A 17,500-nucleotide genomic window follows, 5' to 3' on the forward strand; every position below is an offset into this window, starting at 1 on the left:
GTTTCCTGTGAGTGCCTGATGAGTACATATTCTATACCATACTCAAATCGTATCCCGGCCAAAGATAGATGATACAGTATGTGAGTGCTGACTGCTTGCACCATGTATAATATATATATTTGGACATTGGCTGCCTTATAATAAAAAAAATTCTTACCCATTTCAATTTCGGTGATTGTGTTGCTGGCCTCTCTAACACTTTGGGTTTGACCTCCTTAAGGGGACCCTGGAGACTTAAAGGGGCAATCCCTACTACGCAAATGAACTAAGGACAGTGGAGCATTTATTGATTAAATGGAGCTGATTGGACGCTCTAAGAAAGTCAATTACACTGATAAGTTTTCTTTAAAAAACAGGAGGAATATACACACAGGTAGATGGAGAAAGAATAGAAACCACTGGGTTAAACTTATTCCCTGCCTAAGGGGGCAGCAAAGCATTGATGTAGCAGGCTTCTGATTGGGATATTCTGTGATATTCTGCTCCCAACACTGCCACTGAATCCTATGGAAACTCTGTGATATTCTACTTTATAACGGGACATGTGTTATCTGGAGCCATAATGTCACGCGCTACATCTGTACATCGCTGGCCCCTCTGACAGTAAAAGGTTCAGCAGATGTCACAGCACATTCTTCACTGAGCAATGCTCATATTACACAGAGGGCAAATTAACCGTCTCTCACCACAACAAGGGAATATGAGCCTCCCACCCCATCCAGACATTACTTCATGGGTTTCCTGAGCAGACTGGGGTTCGTGCTACAACTTGCATGCAGCTTGTACAGGGGGAACAATATGAGAACACTGGAGGTATTAGCCAATTGTCTTTTCCTAAATTGGAGAAAAGCAATTCCTGCATACAGTATGCTCCTTGCTCTTCCCTTCAATGGTTAGGTCAGGGCATCACGTGATTGATGACAGGAGTTTTCATCCTCAGTCTTCTGCTATAGGACTCCTTCGGAAGTTGGAGAACACCTTCATAGTACCTTATGGCAGAAGTCTGCTTATTGAAAGAGCTAGCCGGAAATTGGTAGGGTGCAGAGTATCACTACTTTGTTATTTTGTTATTTTCACACATACAGTATCGCTGCTTTTTTTTTTTTGCAATCTTACAAATCCACTATCTTTTTAAAGAATAATGTTACAATGGGACACTTACAACAAAATAAATTGTTCTAATAAGACCAATCAACATTACGCTTCCATATCTGGGACCTTTATCAAGAAAACACAATTCTTTGCTTTATGTTCACAGAGCCTGTATATACATATACAGGCTCTGTGAACATAAAGCAAAGAATTGTGTTTTCTTGATACCGTACACATACACATACACATATATATATATATATATATATATATATATATATATATATATATATATATATATATATATATATATATATATATATATACACACGACTGCAAAATTAAGGTATATTATAGGCTAAAGCAGTAAAATTCAGGGCATTATTGAAAACCCTGCTCTCTGATTGGTTACAATTCCGGGCATTATCCAATCAGTAATGCCTGGAATTTTAGCAGCTTGCAAAGTGTAGTTTTCAATGTGTTTAATTCCAGCCAATCAGATTTCAGAACAGCTGAGACAGGGCAGGGGATTGGTCAGAATGAAGTAACAGCTCTGAGACAGGGCAGGGGGTTGGTCAGTCACGGGTTGACTCCTCCCCCTCCCGAGCTGACTGAGATTTTCTGAGCAGATTCAGTTGAATTGGGGGGGGGGGGGAGGGAGAGAGTCTGCAAATAAGTAAGTGGCTGTCTGCAGTTTGTTTGTGGCTGCAGTTTGTGTGTGTCAGTGTGTCAGTAGCATTGTTTATGGGTGTAGCAGTGTGTGTGTGTGTGTGTTGTGTTGTATATCTGTGTAGAGGTGATGTGTGTGTGTGTCAGTGTCAGCAGCAGTGTTTATGAGTGTAGCATGTGTGTGTAGCAGCAGTGTGTGTGTGTGTGTGTGTGTGTGTGTGTGTGTGTGTGTGTGTGTGTGTGTGTGTGTGTGTGTGTGTGTGTGTGTGTGTGTGTGTGTGTGTGTGTGTGTGTGTGTGTAGAGGTGCTGTGTGGTTTGTAGAGGTGCTGTGTATAGAGGTGCAGTGTTGTGTGTGTGTGTATATGTTGTGTGTGTAGAGGTGTTGTGTTGTGTATAGAGGTGCCGTGTTGTGTGTGTAGAGGTGCTGTGTTGCGCTGTGTTGTGTGTAGAGGTGGGGGGGAGAGTGCAAAATTTAGTAAGTGGCTGCATTTTTTATTGTGGCTGCAGTGTGTGTGTGTGTGTGTGTTGTGCTGTTGTATGTGTAGCAACAGTGTGTGTGTAGAGCGGCTGTGTGTGTGTATAGAGCTAGTGTGTGTGTGTGTGTGTGTGTGTGTGTGTGTGTGTGTGTGTGTGTGTGTGTGTGTGTGTGTGTGTGTGTGTGTGTGTGTGTGTGTGTGTGTGTGTGTGTGTGTATGTGTGTGTAGAGCTCCAGTGTGTGTGTGTGTGTGTGTGTGTGTGTATCAGCAGCAGTGTTTATGGGTGTAGAAAGTGTGTGTAGCAGCAGAGTTTGTGTGTGTAGAGTTGCTGTGCTGTGTTGTGTGTGTGTAGATCTGCTGTGTTGTGTGTGTGGTAGAGGTGCTGTGTTGTGTGTGTAGAGGTGTTGTGTTGTGAGTGTAGAGGAGGTGCTATGTTGTGTGTGTGTGTGTGTGTGTGTGTAGAGCTGCTGTGTGTGGTGTGTTATTGTGTGTGTGTGTGTGTGTGTGTGTGTGAGTGTAGCAGCAGTTTCTGTGTGTTGAGCTGCTGTGTGTGTGTGTGTACACAGAGGGTGCGGAAGTGTGTGGATATAGATATCTGCAGTGTAAGAGTATATATAGGTGGTTTCATGTATTTACCATTTTATTTTAGTAAAAAAAATCTATTTAACTATACAAAAGTGTCTATTATTTATTAAATAATTTAGCCTATAATAATAATAATTTAGCCTATAATAGTACATTTAGCCTATAATAGTAATAATGCCCTCAGAACAGGGCATTACTGGCCAATAATGCCCTGGCTGGGTTAAAGTCCCTCGGCTTCGCCTCGGGCCTTCAACTCTTCCAGCCAGGGCAATATTGGCCAGTAATGCCCTGTTCTCCGGGAATTATTACTTAATTAAGGCATAGTGGTGCACTATTCTTTTTCCAACTGCCTTTGCTGTTCAGCAAAGCGCAGTGTTTTCCAGCCATGGTTCTTAGGATCCCATGGGTTCCCCGGTCATCCCTAAAGGGTTCCCTGCAATTTTCAGGTAATTTTAAAATTGTACCAAATACAGAAGAATCTGATCTCAGACACATTATTAAAGAGGGATGGGGTTCCTTATAATGAATCTGATCTCAGACACTATTAGAGAGGGTTGGGGTTCCTCAGAATAAAATTATAGGGTTCCTTAACCAAAATAAGGTTGAAAACTCTGGATAAGGAAACAAAAGTTAATTCTAATATATATCATATAAAATGAATAGATTATACCGTTCTGTGGCTAACAAAATGCTTTTATTTGTGTGAGCTTTCAAGATACACTGATACATATACATATATATATATATATATATATATATATATATATATATATATATATATAAATATATATATATATACATATACATACATATACATACATATATATATATATATATATATATATATAGTGACATAGTCCAAAGATATTAGGCAGCTTTCTGCCCGGTTTCAGGTCAGAAAGTGCAGGAATAGTGCACAATTATCCATTCCACAGCTTCACATTTACTCAGGCTGGTGGCTGGAAAATCCAGACCACAGTTTACAATGTGTCTAGTTCTCCCTCACCTGCTCTCCTAATCACTAGAAGAGGTATTTAGAGCAGAGAGAGTTGCTTTTCAGTCTCTCTTCTTGGAGGCTGGGGGTATCGCTGCTCCCCTGCATCCAGTTTAGGGAGGACGCCCCCTTCAAGTATCGCAGTACCAGAAGATTTGCCTGGACACTTGGGACCGAGTTCCCCACCACGAACAGATAAGACAAACAAATGTTTATTGCTGTGTCTAAAGACTGTATGCTGTATCTAGTGACCCTAAATGAGAGGGTATTGTTTTAAGCTGGGAAACCAGGTTAGTTGGCCCAGCCGCAGTTAGAGAGGCTGATTTTGCTGTGTAGTTAGATCCCTGAATGGGATAGGATTTCTTTATATGATTTATTTTTGTTTCTTAAAGTGACAGTATGTGAAATATTATAACAGTGATATGAGTAAACTGCTGAAGGTTAATATCTGAGTGCCTCCTGCCTACACCTGTTAAAGCTGCAGTCCCTTACTGGGATGAAAATAAAGCAGGCAGAAGCCTGAGTTAAACAACATAATGCTTTGTATGATCCGGTTATTCGTATAATTAACCCTAGAAGACTGTGTCGGGAAGATCCCAGACAGACGTCAGCGCTACAAAAGAGGGGCGTTTGTCACAATATCTATATATCTATATATATATATATCTATATATATCTACAGTATACCATGCAACGTCTTTGAAACTTTAAATTCACATAACAAGCAGGGTAAGAAATAGGATACTTACATATTTTTCTGAGCAGTGCAGATCAACACGCATTGAGATCTTCTTTATAGTCCTTGTTGTAAAGTCTTCTTAATGTCCCCAAAAATTCCAGGAAAAAGGAAAAAAGAGAAATACAGTGATTAAACATGTCATTATCAGGATTACATCAGAATAAAAAATGTAGTGTAACTATGATCAGGAGTTGCACACTGATCTGGGATTTCCTCATTCCAAACATATTTGGGGTCAATTATCAAGGCCTCACAGCTGCAAAACAGGTGCAAAAAAAAACCAGCTACAAAGACACTGAAGAATCCCATTAGTTGAAAACAACATTTCTATTGTTTTTTTACAAAAAAAACACCCCTAGTTCAAGGTACATGTAAATACCAACTTTTCGTTCCAATGTGGACTATCTTCAGATTTATCAAAAATGAATGGCATTTGTTTCTTTGATAAATCTGATGTTGTTTTTTCCACACTATATTTGCATTCACTATAAGACTTTAACAAATAGCTCCAATGTTTTTTGTTCAATTCCTTCAATAAAATGGCTAATTAGCCACATACAGTGTATTAGGAACAGCCCTTTACAAACACACACGTAATGCTGTTTACAGCATGTCGTTTTTGTGTAGTTATTCTTTCCCTTTGGATGCGGACTTCAACTCGTGTTTATATATCTGTCACTAGATGTCAACCCCTGTCATCTGCAGTGACTCAGTTCTTAATATAGTACATATGCGGACACACGAGAGATACACACTAACAAATATTATTTTACTAGCATTAGTTAACAACATATCCTCTGCATACATCGACTACATACAGTACACCAAGGCTCTTCAACTGGCAGCCCAGACCAAATGCGACCCACTTATGGCCTTGCTGCGGCCCTCAGACTCTCCACTTCTGCTAATTTCATACTAGTATTTTGAGTAGTTAAGTGTAATTATTTACACTATAACTCACTTGTAAGTTTAGGTAAGGTAAATATATATGGTCCAGATGTTATAAATTATAAGTCTTTAATTGTACTTACATATTACAATATGATTGTGGCCCTGCTACTGCTGAATGTGTTTTGATCTGACTCCTTTGGAGAACTAGTTGAAGAGCCCTGCAGTACTAATAAAGAATAGTGTGCACACAGGTACTACCAATCTGAAACTACAGTGCATGTTATTTGATTTAAAGCAGCAGACCCCCTACTCCCCCCACTCCATCCCTTTTGTTTTTAACCTGGATCGGAATCAGTGGTCACCTGAGTTAAACCACAGTAATTTCATCTCTGAGAACCCCACAGTTCCCGAGATATTACTGGGAAAAGTAGCACCGGAACTTCCTGGCTATGTAAATACCCTGCGTCATGCGGTCCAATAGCATGCCACGATTGATGACGTTATGGCTTAAAATTTGTCCGTGGTACGCAGGAGAATTTAAATTCCATTTTGTTGCCCCTTTAGGGGGCGTACCAGCACTATTTTCCAAGGTCAGTATGTCGGGAACCAGGAAGCCCCCAGAAATGAAAATAGCTTGTTTTAGCTTTAGAGACCACCTGCTTCCCACATACGTAAAAAAAAAAAAAAAAAAGTAGGGAGGGGTCGATAAGTATAAAAACAAGTAGGGTAAATGCTGCTTTAAAGGTGCCTGTACCCTTTGCTATCCCTTGATTACTCCACACCTTGCTGCTACTCATTCTGGCCTTTGGCCATTAGTGACCACCATGGGAATGTCTTTCCACTTGACAGGATAGCCACCTAAAGTCAAGGGAACCACTCATGAAAGGAATGGCTACTGACGTCACTGGACTGCCCCCGAAAATACCCATGGTTAGAGGGCGTCGGGGCACTGAAAGAATAACCTGACAAGTTCCCAAAGGGAAACCTATGGTGATTTTAGTCAATTATATTTAGTGCTGCAAGAGGTAAAATCCCGCCCTCTGAAGAAGGTTTACCCCAGTTCAAATCTCAGTGTCATTGCTACTTGTAATTTTGTGCAAGACACATTGCGCCATTTACAAAGCAGTGCTACTACAAAGGACATTTTCCAGCACAGCTTAGTAAACATGGCCCGTTACTGCCCATTCAAGTAAGTTGAGTGTAAGGTGTCTTCCTGCACAGAAAATATGGAGTAACAAAAGACAAAAAAATCCCCAATGCTACATCCAATCTGACAAATTATTTAGTTAAATACTATCAGCTTTTCTTCTCATAAGAATGGGCAATATAGTTAAATCCTTTGGCCAAAGCATTACAAGCCTGCAGCCATGTCAAGGTAAACCCTTCACCTCTAATGGAAGACGAATTGTCTCAATAGCCTGATTATTTAGGAGTATATGACAGGACCTGTTATTAAAAGTGCCTGGGTGCACGTAAAACTAAGGTGGGGGGGGGGGGGGGTCAAAGATCTTCCAGCAATTGCTTAGGGCACACTAAAAGAAGGAATGTACAAGTACTGCCATTCTGAAAACAGAATTTTATAGCAGTGAGTCACGCTGCTCATATATCTTTGTAATATTCCTTAACCGATCTGCAGCCCCCAAGTTCCCAAGATATCTGTAGTTTTTCCATCAAGCAAGAATACTTGGCTGGTAGAGCCAAAATGGCTGCAGGGTCAGCATCCCTCAAACGGCCAATAGAAAGCTGTGATGTCATTAAAAAAAATGATGATGTTGCTCCCTGCCCATTTTTGTAATATGTTTGTGTCAGAAATCAACATATAAACTCAATGATTTTGGGATCCCTGGTGGTTAAAGGACCATGGATCAAATCCAGGGACCCCCATGTTCTGTCAATATTAAAATATATATAGTACACCAAAAGAAAACGGGGATTGTTGCTTTAAATAGCATTGTAAAAGTAGTATTCATTATGTATTTACTTCCAGCTTCTAAACAGTTTTATGAAATGTTATGAACATTAGTGAACTGATGGGTTGCTTTAGAAACTGGATCATAATAGTGGTTCACGGTGAAAAGAAAATAACAGGTTAAGACAGATGATTGAAGCTTAGTAACTGCACAGCATTGAGTGCAAAGTACTGGTGAGAACCACAGTTTCCTCCTATGGTTGTGTTGTAATCTGGGAATATGAACCACATTTTATCCTTGACAGATCACGTACATTTTTTATGTGATACGCTTGTGGGAAAGGAATGAGACATGAGCACAGTTAGAACCTGAACTTGCATAACATAAAGTGAACCATGTATCCTGTTTATACCAGCAATCAAACTGTTAAAATAATTATTGTCTAGTTCCCCGCCCCAACTATTATAAACTGAGCTCAATGTGATGCATTATAAAGCAAATTTGCAAACTTATTTTATTTTCCTAGCATTTTTTGTAGTTAATATAATTTGTATCTAAAAAGGCCCGAAGCCTGCTGAAGAGTGTACAAAAGTTTATGGTATAGACAGCACTAAACTATAGATAAATGATAATGAAGCGAAATGATAAATTAAGAAGATATGTAGCAGGAAAAATGGGGTACCCTACTCACCTCAAAGTACATAACAAAATACAAGGAGAGTTCCCAGCACTCAAAATGTATATCTAGACAAAATAAAATCAGAACAAAATGGTATTCCAGCTTAACAAGCTCCAAAACAAAAACGGAGTTCAGGAACAGAGATAGCTCAACAACAAGTCAGTTCAGTGGAGAAACGGTATCACACTGGAACCTTCAGCTATTTTGGGAGTCTTTCATGTGAGGTGTTATAGGAAATTACCACTGGCACTTGTCCTGTGAGAATGGACCTGAAGATGGGGTCCATCCCCCGAAACATTGCCCCCTTATTTCCTTATTTAATTTCCTTTGTACCTTTTACCTTTATATTTTTTCCCTCTCTTACTTTTAACTTTCCTTTTCCATTTGTGTTCCTTCCACTTTTTTCGTGTGCCTGTATAGTCTCTCTATATTTCTGTTCACTGCTCCTATTTAGCTGAATGCTCTACATCAGTGTTCTTTTGTGGATAAGTATTCTGTTTGTTTTTTGATTGTTGCCTGTTTTGCTTTGTACTTACTTTCAGTTGTATTTTATACACTTTCTCTATTGACTAGATACTATTTATTTTGACTTACTCAGAAAATACTTATGTAGCCCCTTTTCCCCACCCTAAATGAGATTAGGTCTGCTACTCCATTTGTACTGTGGTGCGTACCTTTGAGGTAACAGGAGGGCTGAGCAATTCCTCAGTGGTGGTGTGGGGAATCATCAGGACAGGTTCACAGGGTACTTTGTTCATTGGTTGCAGCGCCTCCAGTCAGCTTGGATCCTCTAGATAGAAGTAGGATGGCCCAGACTGACACCTTTCTTTAGCCCAAGACAGTGAGTCACACTGGTATCTGGGTCCATGGTATTTATTACAGTGTTCAAGTTCTTACACAGCAGGTACATCTCTTGCTTCCCCTACGACGGTCACTTTAAGGCTTGAGGCCCAACCAAGTTTCCTCCTGCATAGTGCTCCTCCTTAGTCTCCTTGTCAGACCAGGTAAGTTGTTGTTGTTCACTCCACAGAGGGAGGAAAGAAACACACCCACTTTTGGGAAAGTGCCAGTATTTATACCGTTGGATTTTGCTTGTAACCCTGCCCTATAACAGGGCAGGTCTGGATACTGACAGGCCATCACATCCAGCATGTGACCCAACCAGTATGCACCCCTTACGCTGACACTTTCTGGCTGTTGCCAGGCCCACCCTTGGATACATCAAATGCATCTAAGACTAAGCATGCCTGGCGTCCTAGCGGTGCGTGCACAGCACTAGACCGCTATCTGCGGTCTACAGGCAGAGTTCTCAGGTGCGGGGGGCGTGGGCAAAATGGGACGGGTGGGCGCGGCCATGACAGCTTTTATGTTAGACAGACATAGCATGGCATGGGGACAGAGACACAGCATGGCATGGAGAGAGAGAGAGATCATGGCATGGGGAGAGAGACAGCATGGCATGGGGAGAAAGAGAGACACAGCATTGCATGGGGAGAGAGACAGAAAGCATGGCATAGGGAGAGAGACAGACACAGCATGGCATGGGGAGATAGATAGGCACAGTATGGTGAGAGACACACAGCATGGCATGGGGAGAGACAGCATGGCATGGGGATAGACACCATGGCATGGGGAGAGAGACAGCATGGCATGAGGAGAGAGACAGACACAGCATGGCATGGGGAGAGAGAGAGCATGACATGGCGAGAGAGAGAGACAGCCTGGCATGGGGAGAGAGAAACAGCATGGCATGGGGAGAGAGATAGACAGCATGGCATGGGGAGAGAGACACAGACACAGCATGGCGAGAGAGGCACAGACACAGCATGGCATGAGAAGAGAGACACAGCATGGCAAAAGGAGAGAGACACAGCATGGCATGAGGAGAGAGACACAGCATGGCATGGGGCGAGAGACACAGCATGGCATAGGGAGAGAGACACAGCATGGCATAGGGAGAGAGACACAGCATGGCATAGGGAGAGAGACAGACAGCATGGCATGGGGAGAGACACACAGCATGGCATGGGGAGAGAGACACAGCATGGCATGGGGAGAGAGACACAGCATGGTATGGGGAGAGATGGCTGGTAACAGTTAAATGGAGGTAGGTGGCACCTCCCCCCAGAGCTCACCCCCCACCTTTTTAACTTGGGAGGTTCTGGCAATTTGCTGAATGGACAAGGCTCACTGCAGTTGCTTCTCCTCATACAGAGGTAAAAGGAAGGGTTCAGAGTTTTAGTGTTAGGACCTGCATTTTTGGTTTACCTTGATGTTTGGTATGCAGGCTTACGATTCTTTGGCCAAAGGGTTTAACTAAAAAAAACAAGTTATTACTATTATTCTTGAAGTATTTAAACTTTATACTGATTACCATATATGTTTTGTCAATTTGATGTAGCATTGGGCACCCCTGTCTTTTGTTGTATATGGGGAGAGAGACAGAATGGGAGAGAGAGACACAGAGAATGGGGGAGAGAGAGACACAGAGAAGGGGGAGAGAGAGACACACAGAGAATGTGGGAGAGAGAGAGACAAAGAGAATGGGGGAGAGAGAGAGAGAATGGGGAGAGAGATGGAATGGGAAGGGTGGAACGAGAATGTATGGATAGGGAGAACGAGAATGTAGGGATGGGGGGGAGAACGAGAATGGAGGAAAGGGGGGAGAACGAGAATGGAAGGATGAGGAGGAGAACGAGACTGGAGGGATGGGGGGATGATAATGGAGGGGGGGATAGAGAGAGGATGGGGGAGAGAGAATGGAGGGATGAGGGGGAGAGAGAATGGGGTGTGTGAGAGAAAAACGGGGACAGAGCGGGGCGGAGAGACATTAAGGAGAAGGGGCGCAGTTGGTGATGTCATTTGTTTTATAAATATTTTTTTTAATGTGTCTCGGTTTTTACTTTTGTAAATCTGGTCACCCTACCCAAAAGGTCTATCCTTTGATCCCTTACTCCCTGGTGAAGTAAGGGGAAGCATCCCACTCTCCTGAGGGAGGGGAAGGAAGGTTGCCAGAGCCCTGGCTCCACACTTCAACAACATCTCAGAACCACTAAATGTGTATCTGCAGTCCCTTATGTACCCAGGGGGAGGGTCCTAGGTCTGAGCCCCACCCCCCTTGTTACTCAAGGGAATTGTTTTCTGCTGCAGCAGCAAGGGCATAGATTTAACCCTAACACTACCTGCGTTGGTACCAGGGCTTATGTGTTAGGCCGCGCTTATAATGCTGGCGACGCGACAGCGACGCTGACGTCACGCTGTGGTCGCTGGAAAAATCAAATTGAAGTGACTTCCAGCGATCGCGACCAAGCCGTCGCGCCGTCGCATCATGCTTACTATAAGTGCACGCAACAACGTCAATACATTTGTTTTGACGCGACGTTGCGTCGCTGTCGCCTGCACAATAAGCACGGCCTTAGTTATGGCAGATTAGTAGCAAGAGGATACATGGCTACATATGCATTTTATTAATCAGTTTCTCACTTACATCGCCGCACCATTCTAGGCAGGGAGCATTTACACCCCTATTCAGGCGATTCTCTTTTGACTCTTCATTGATTTTGAGCCTTTAGTGATTGGTGTTCATTTCCCTTCCTCCCATCCAACAATTACATATTTTTTTTTATTACTGTTTAGACTATTACAGTGATATATATTTTGAATCAATTTATTAAATGTTAGGTTTTACTTTGGGTGGTGTGCAACAAAGCGATTTTTCTTGGAGTATACATTTCTCTGTATCCTCCATTTTGTTTCTGATTAATTCAATAGACGCTGAAATTTCTAGAAACAAATTAAGTAAAATAGTAAGACACTCCAGTTAGGCATGACAGAGCAACTGAAACAATGGTTGACTAATTGTAATGTTACGTTAATATAGGAAGGACATTTGCAAAATTGAACCAATGTCACCAAAATCAAAGTTATGCATGACAGGGAGAAAATGATTGATATGGTTTCCAAATTACATAAAGATGCAAAGCTACCTTGGTTCGAAAGCCTTTTTGGATATACTGTATTTCAACAGCCACGTGTGTTTACATTTTATGATACATCCAATCATAGAGAGGTGAAAACAGACATCCTACTGCACAGTATTGTGAAGAGATCTTTACAAAATATGCATACATGGGAAACTTCCCCCTTAACCCTTCCGCTGGCAGAGACAGCAAAAGAGTCAACAGGATCAGCAATTAGAGGTTAAACGGAAGCACCAGGGAATTTAACAACTAGAAACCACAAAGTGAAAAGCCTTTCATTTAACTTTTAAAAGTTCAACCGCACAGCCCCCTCTTCAATAGCTTCTTATCACTTTCCTCTCCTGATAAGGCAAATGCTGGATTCGAGGGGCACTTCCCCTGGATGTTTATTTTGTAGAGATTTCTTCACCATACCATACAGTACAATGTTTGTTTTCACCTCTATTTTTCCCTGCTTGCTAATTTATTTTTTTAATGGTGTATTTTATCCCTAAACAATTAGTCACAAATCTAAATTAAGATGGCTATTCTAAGCTCCTATCACTTAGACACAGTTTCACTGAGGTCCATTGCGGGCTAACACATCTGAACCAGCGTTAACTGCCATTTAGACCTCAAAGGCTCTGATCCAGAACAGGGTGCTAAACTTTAGCATACTTTTACTCCCATTCATTTAGATGAAGCAGACGTTATTGCACTCACCTGCCATTGTGCTAAAGCCCCGCCCCTTTTCACATGCAGGTAATGCCACTACAATGGCAGCTGCTCCCGTTAGTGTGTTGAACATGTCCTGCTGCAACGCACCAGCGTGCGCAGTAACGGCTGCTACATATATATGAATGGGAGTAAATGCATGCTAAAGCTTAGCACCCTTTTGTGGATCTGGGCCAAATAACCTTTTTTTCTGACAGGATTCATTGTAGTCTGCATTGAAACCAGCTCTGTACTACCTGGTGGAGCGGTGCTAGTAAGAAAAATCAACATATGTTGCCATGCGGACGCTTTACTGCTTTTTACCTTTTTGAATACAAATTAAAATCCGATCAAAAACAACAAATGTATGCTTTTAATCAAATGTGTGCTTGCCTCATGCAAACTGCTTGAGGCCCCTCAAGTGATGAAGACTTTGAATCATTTCACTGTCACAGAGTACAAACCACAGCTACAAATTAGCAGTCTTCTACAGTACATCCAGCATGCTGTAAAGTTAAACATCCAAGTAAATTAATATATATCAAGAAGACTCTATGAACGTCATGCAGAGGGACAATTAATATCCCGCCGGTTTGTAATGTAAATATTTATTAGGTTTTGCAGACCTTTGGACCAGATACAGAGAAAAATGCTGGTGAAAAATTCATTCATCTCATTATATGAGTGGCTTAGTAGTAAGAACATTGGCTTTCAAGTGGCTTTGAATCCATACATCAGCTCTCATAGTGACAATGGGTAATCTCCCTGGCCTTGGACACCAAAATGTAATTGTGAGCTCCCCGGGACAGTGACTCAACTTGCCTATAAAATTCTATGTATAGCGCTGTGTACAATGTGTTAGCGCTATATGAGACACAAATATTATATGCACCAATCTGAACAGGAAAGAGATCTGTGAAATCTGCTAATTTTTATATACTATGCATATGCAAATTAGTATGTTTCCCAGGTGTGTTTAGTTTTGTGCACAGGTCTCTCCCTCTCTCCCTCTCTCCCTCACTCTTGCCATGTTTTTACTGCTAACGTAAGGTACTGCAGTGCTAACTTAATATGATGTTACACTTATGCTAATGAGATATACAACGGTCAATGTTATTTGCATTCGGGGCTATATATGTTATATGTTAACTTCAGGGAAATTAACAACCGTTAAAGATTGTGATAACGGCCCATTATCAGCAGAGACCTCTGTGGATCAGGCCCATTGAAAGCTATCTAAGAAAAGGTTTATTGTTATTTTTCTGTTTGTGACACTGTCAAAATATTATCCAATATTTGTCTGTCTACTTGATGTTAAAAAGAGGAATTTATTCCAGGCCCGGTACAGATTTTGATCCTAAAGGAATGGTAAAAAAAATATTTAGATATAAATTCATCCAATTTGTATATCTGCACCTTATAACTAGAGATGGGCAAATCTGTTTCCCGGATTTTCTCGCATTTTCCCCTCAAATTCGTTTGCAGTGTAAAATCCGCAAATGGATTTGGGGGCCTATGCACTAAAGTCCGATTTAAAAAAAATTGCTATTGTTTTTAAATCGCTATTTTTGACAGTGTTGCTATCACGGTATGCAGAAAGCCCCGAATACCAGTGATAGCAACATTTGCAAAAACGTCGAGTAGCCGGCGACGTGAAGATCGCCCTTCTGAAAAGGGCTCAACCGGTGAGTTCTATCTGCTGCAGTTTGTATGCTATGTAGTTTGTATTTTCATGTATTATGGCATTTTTTGGGGTGTTTTCAATTGTTTATTTCTGGGTGTTCTTTGATATTTGCATTTTAATACTGATTTATTTTTTGTGTTTTGATTTTCAATGATGGTGTTTATTTGGGGAATTATTTTATTTATTAATGGTTTTGTTTTGGTGCTGGAATAGTTAATTCTGGTGTTAACTTGCTATTTGATTAATTGATTGGTGGTAATTTTGTTCTGTTTACTTGTTTATTTTTGTTTATTTGGTGATTGTTTGGATTGCATTGGATATTGTTGGTGATTGATTTTTTTGGTAGGTTGACCATTGACTGGCATAGTGCTAAATCATGCCCATATTATATGGGCATGATGTACCCACTGTGCCAATCAATAGTTTTTTTGGCATTTGTAATGTGTTGATTTTTATATGTTACTAGCTGATATACCCGGCATTGCCCGGAATTTAACCCCCTTCACAGATGGGTCTCCCCCCCTTCACAGCTGTGTCTCTCCTCCCTGCACCCCACAAGACTGTCCACCCCTCTGCACCCCACAAAACTGCCCCCCTGCACCCCACATCACTCTCCCCCCCTGCACCCCACACCACTCTCCCCCCTGCACCCCACATCACTCTCCACCCCCCTGCACCCCACATCACTGTCCACCCCACATCACTGTCCACCCCCTGCACCCCACATCACTGTCCACCCCCTGCACCCCACATCACTCGCCACCCCCCTGCACCCCACTTCACTCGTCACTCCCCTGCACCCCACATCTGTCTCTCCACCCCCTGCACCTCACATTGTTCCCCCCCCTGAACCGCACATCATTGTCCCCCCCTCCCCCCAATGCATGACCCCCCAGTCCTCGCTAGCAGTGGTTTCAGATGTCCCTCTCCTCGAAATGTAAGGTAAGGGATTCAGTGAGGAGAGGGACTCTGTGGTGTGGTGTGGCCGGCCCCGTCCTCCATCTGCGGCTGTAGTGCAGCATTGAGCGATAGGTGGCCAGGCAGGAGCAGGAGAGGGCTGGGACTCCAGTTGGTCTCCCGCGTGGCGCTGCCTCCCGCCCCCCACACTGCTGGCTGCAAGCGGGGAAGCCAGGGGGAGAGTGTGCTCGGTAGGAGCGGCTGTTAGTGTTGTGAACGGGGGGAGGCGGGTTTGTGGTGGGGGAGAGGTGAGGCCTGCGCCGGAGCGGCTGTTAGTGTTGTGACCGGGGGAAGGGGGTTTGTGGTGGGGGAGAGGTGAGGCCTGCGCCGGAGCAGCTGTTAGTGTTGTGACCGGGGGTAGGGGGGTTTGTGGTGGGGGAGAGGTGAGGCCTGCGCCGGAGCGGCTGTTAATGTTGTGACCGGGGGGAGGGGGGTTTGTGGTGGGGGAGAGGTGAGACCTGCGCCGGAGCAGCTGTTAGTGTTAGTGGCCGGGTGGTTGTGGGCGGGTGAGGAGAAGAGAGTGGCAGTTGGGTAACGTCATAGAGCCACGCAGGCCAATGAGAGGCGTGCGGGCCGGGGCAGGGATACGGACCAATCTGATTGGCCAGAGGCTGAGTGACAGACCCACGGACCAATCAGATTCACCACATCTAGCAACAACCCCACAAAATTCAATTTTATATATATAGATGTGTTGTATTTTGGGCCTGTATTTTTTATTTTTTTTGCTTTACCATTTATTGCTATAGTGTTAAATCATGACCATATTACCCACTGTACCAATGAATGGGTGGAGGTAGTTGTATGGGGAGGGTGGTTAGGCCTCCTGGGTGGGTAGTGGGGGAGGGTGGGATAACCCCTTAATTACTATAACGGTTATTAACCGCTAAGGTGATTAAGGCGTTAGGGGCCATTAGATTGTATTTTTTAATGTATTATTGCTGGCATCTGAGGAAATGGCCCTGCAGTATGCTGACGAGGATGCCCTTTATGGTGGCAGGGGTAAGTAGAACGTTTTTTATTTACTTTACATATAAAGAAAGAAATAACAACAATAGTGCAACACGTGTGTCAATCTGAAAAAGGTTTAGATTAATCTTTGAATGTTAGACTCACGTGTTCCACGTGAAAAACAGACAGTTCGGTTAAATAGAGTAACCAACTCCGAAATCATCCAGGTAAGTGTTTCACACCGTCACAGACGATTTCCCAAATGATCCACAAGGAAACTAGAGGGAGGGGAATCCCACATACAAGAAAAACAAAGCAAATATAGTTTAAATTGATTTAATTATTAAAAACACAAAGTAATGCACTTACATAAGTGTCTTTGAGGTAAGCATTCAGACCACCCTGGGTCACGACACAGGAGCTGGACAGACAGGACTCCCAAAACAGCCTTTCATCATGCTGCGCGGCCGATAAGCAGTCACTCGACTGAATACTTGCAACCTATTCTAGGCTGAAGTTCACCAACGGTGAGTGAATACCCCCCAAAGTCTCTGTACTACAAGAGTCCGCCCTATGCGTTTTGTCTGTGTTAGACTTCCTCAGGGGAAATCTCTTTATTTATGCTGCCTTGCTAATGTTTGATTTAATAATGGGCAAATGAGCTATTATCTATATCTGGATAATTGTTATTTTGCCCATTACTGTACTGTATGATTTGTTTGGTGGGAGGGGAGGTTTATTTACAGAAATGTATGCTACATTTATTTATTTTACAACAAAGATGCCCATGGGGACCAACCGCGGACCCCCAGACGCCCACAGGGACCACCTGAGGACCTCCGGATGCCCACGGGAACCACCCGAGGATAAGTTAATCGTGGCTACTAGAATACTAGACAAGCGGACGATAAGTGGCTTATCGCCGTGCGTTTGGCGATTTATTTATTTTTCAGCAAAAAAAATTGCTGAAAAGCTCTCTTATTGCTGACTTACTGCTGCGGCACAGTTTATTCGAGCATTTGCCCGTTCTGTGCCGCAGCAGTAGCCTGGCGCGCGCCCGAGTGTGACGGGCGCACGCCGAAGCAGCGGAAGAGCGCCCTCCGATCGGGGCGCTCTCCCTACCGCTGCCGGGTCCGCCGGGTCCCCCGGAACCCCCTGCCGCTGTCCCGCGATCGCGGGACACCAGGGCTCCCTCGGGG

The 17,500-nt window shown here is 43.0% G+C and overlaps 1 protein-coding gene across 4 annotated transcripts in view; it reads right to left on the reverse strand.

The window, feature by feature from the left end:
* LOC142495656 (beta-4C adrenergic receptor-like) overlaps positions 1-17,500 on the reverse strand; it is a 56,056-nt gene that overhangs the window by 10,531 nt on the left and 28,025 nt on the right. The window contains exon 2 of one of the 4 annotated variants that reach the window (XM_075601416.1): positions 4,567-4,631. The exons of 1 other annotated variant lie outside the window; for it this stretch is intronic. In XM_075601416.1, the coding sequence (XP_075457531.1) occupies positions 4,589-4,631 (43 nt within the window). In that variant the 3' untranslated portion in view covers positions 4,567-4,588. Of the gene's footprint in view, positions 1-4,566; positions 4,635-16,467; positions 16,580-17,500 lie in introns of those variants that run through there. 2 more of the 4 variants (XM_075601415.1, XM_075601417.1) reach the window with 2 other exon arrangements.

Source organism: Ascaphus truei, chromosome 5 (genome assembly GCF_040206685.1).
Source record: "Ascaphus truei isolate aAscTru1 chromosome 5, aAscTru1.hap1, whole genome shotgun sequence".
Classification (NCBI taxonomy): Eukaryota; Metazoa; Chordata; class Amphibia; order Anura; family Ascaphidae; genus Ascaphus; species Ascaphus truei.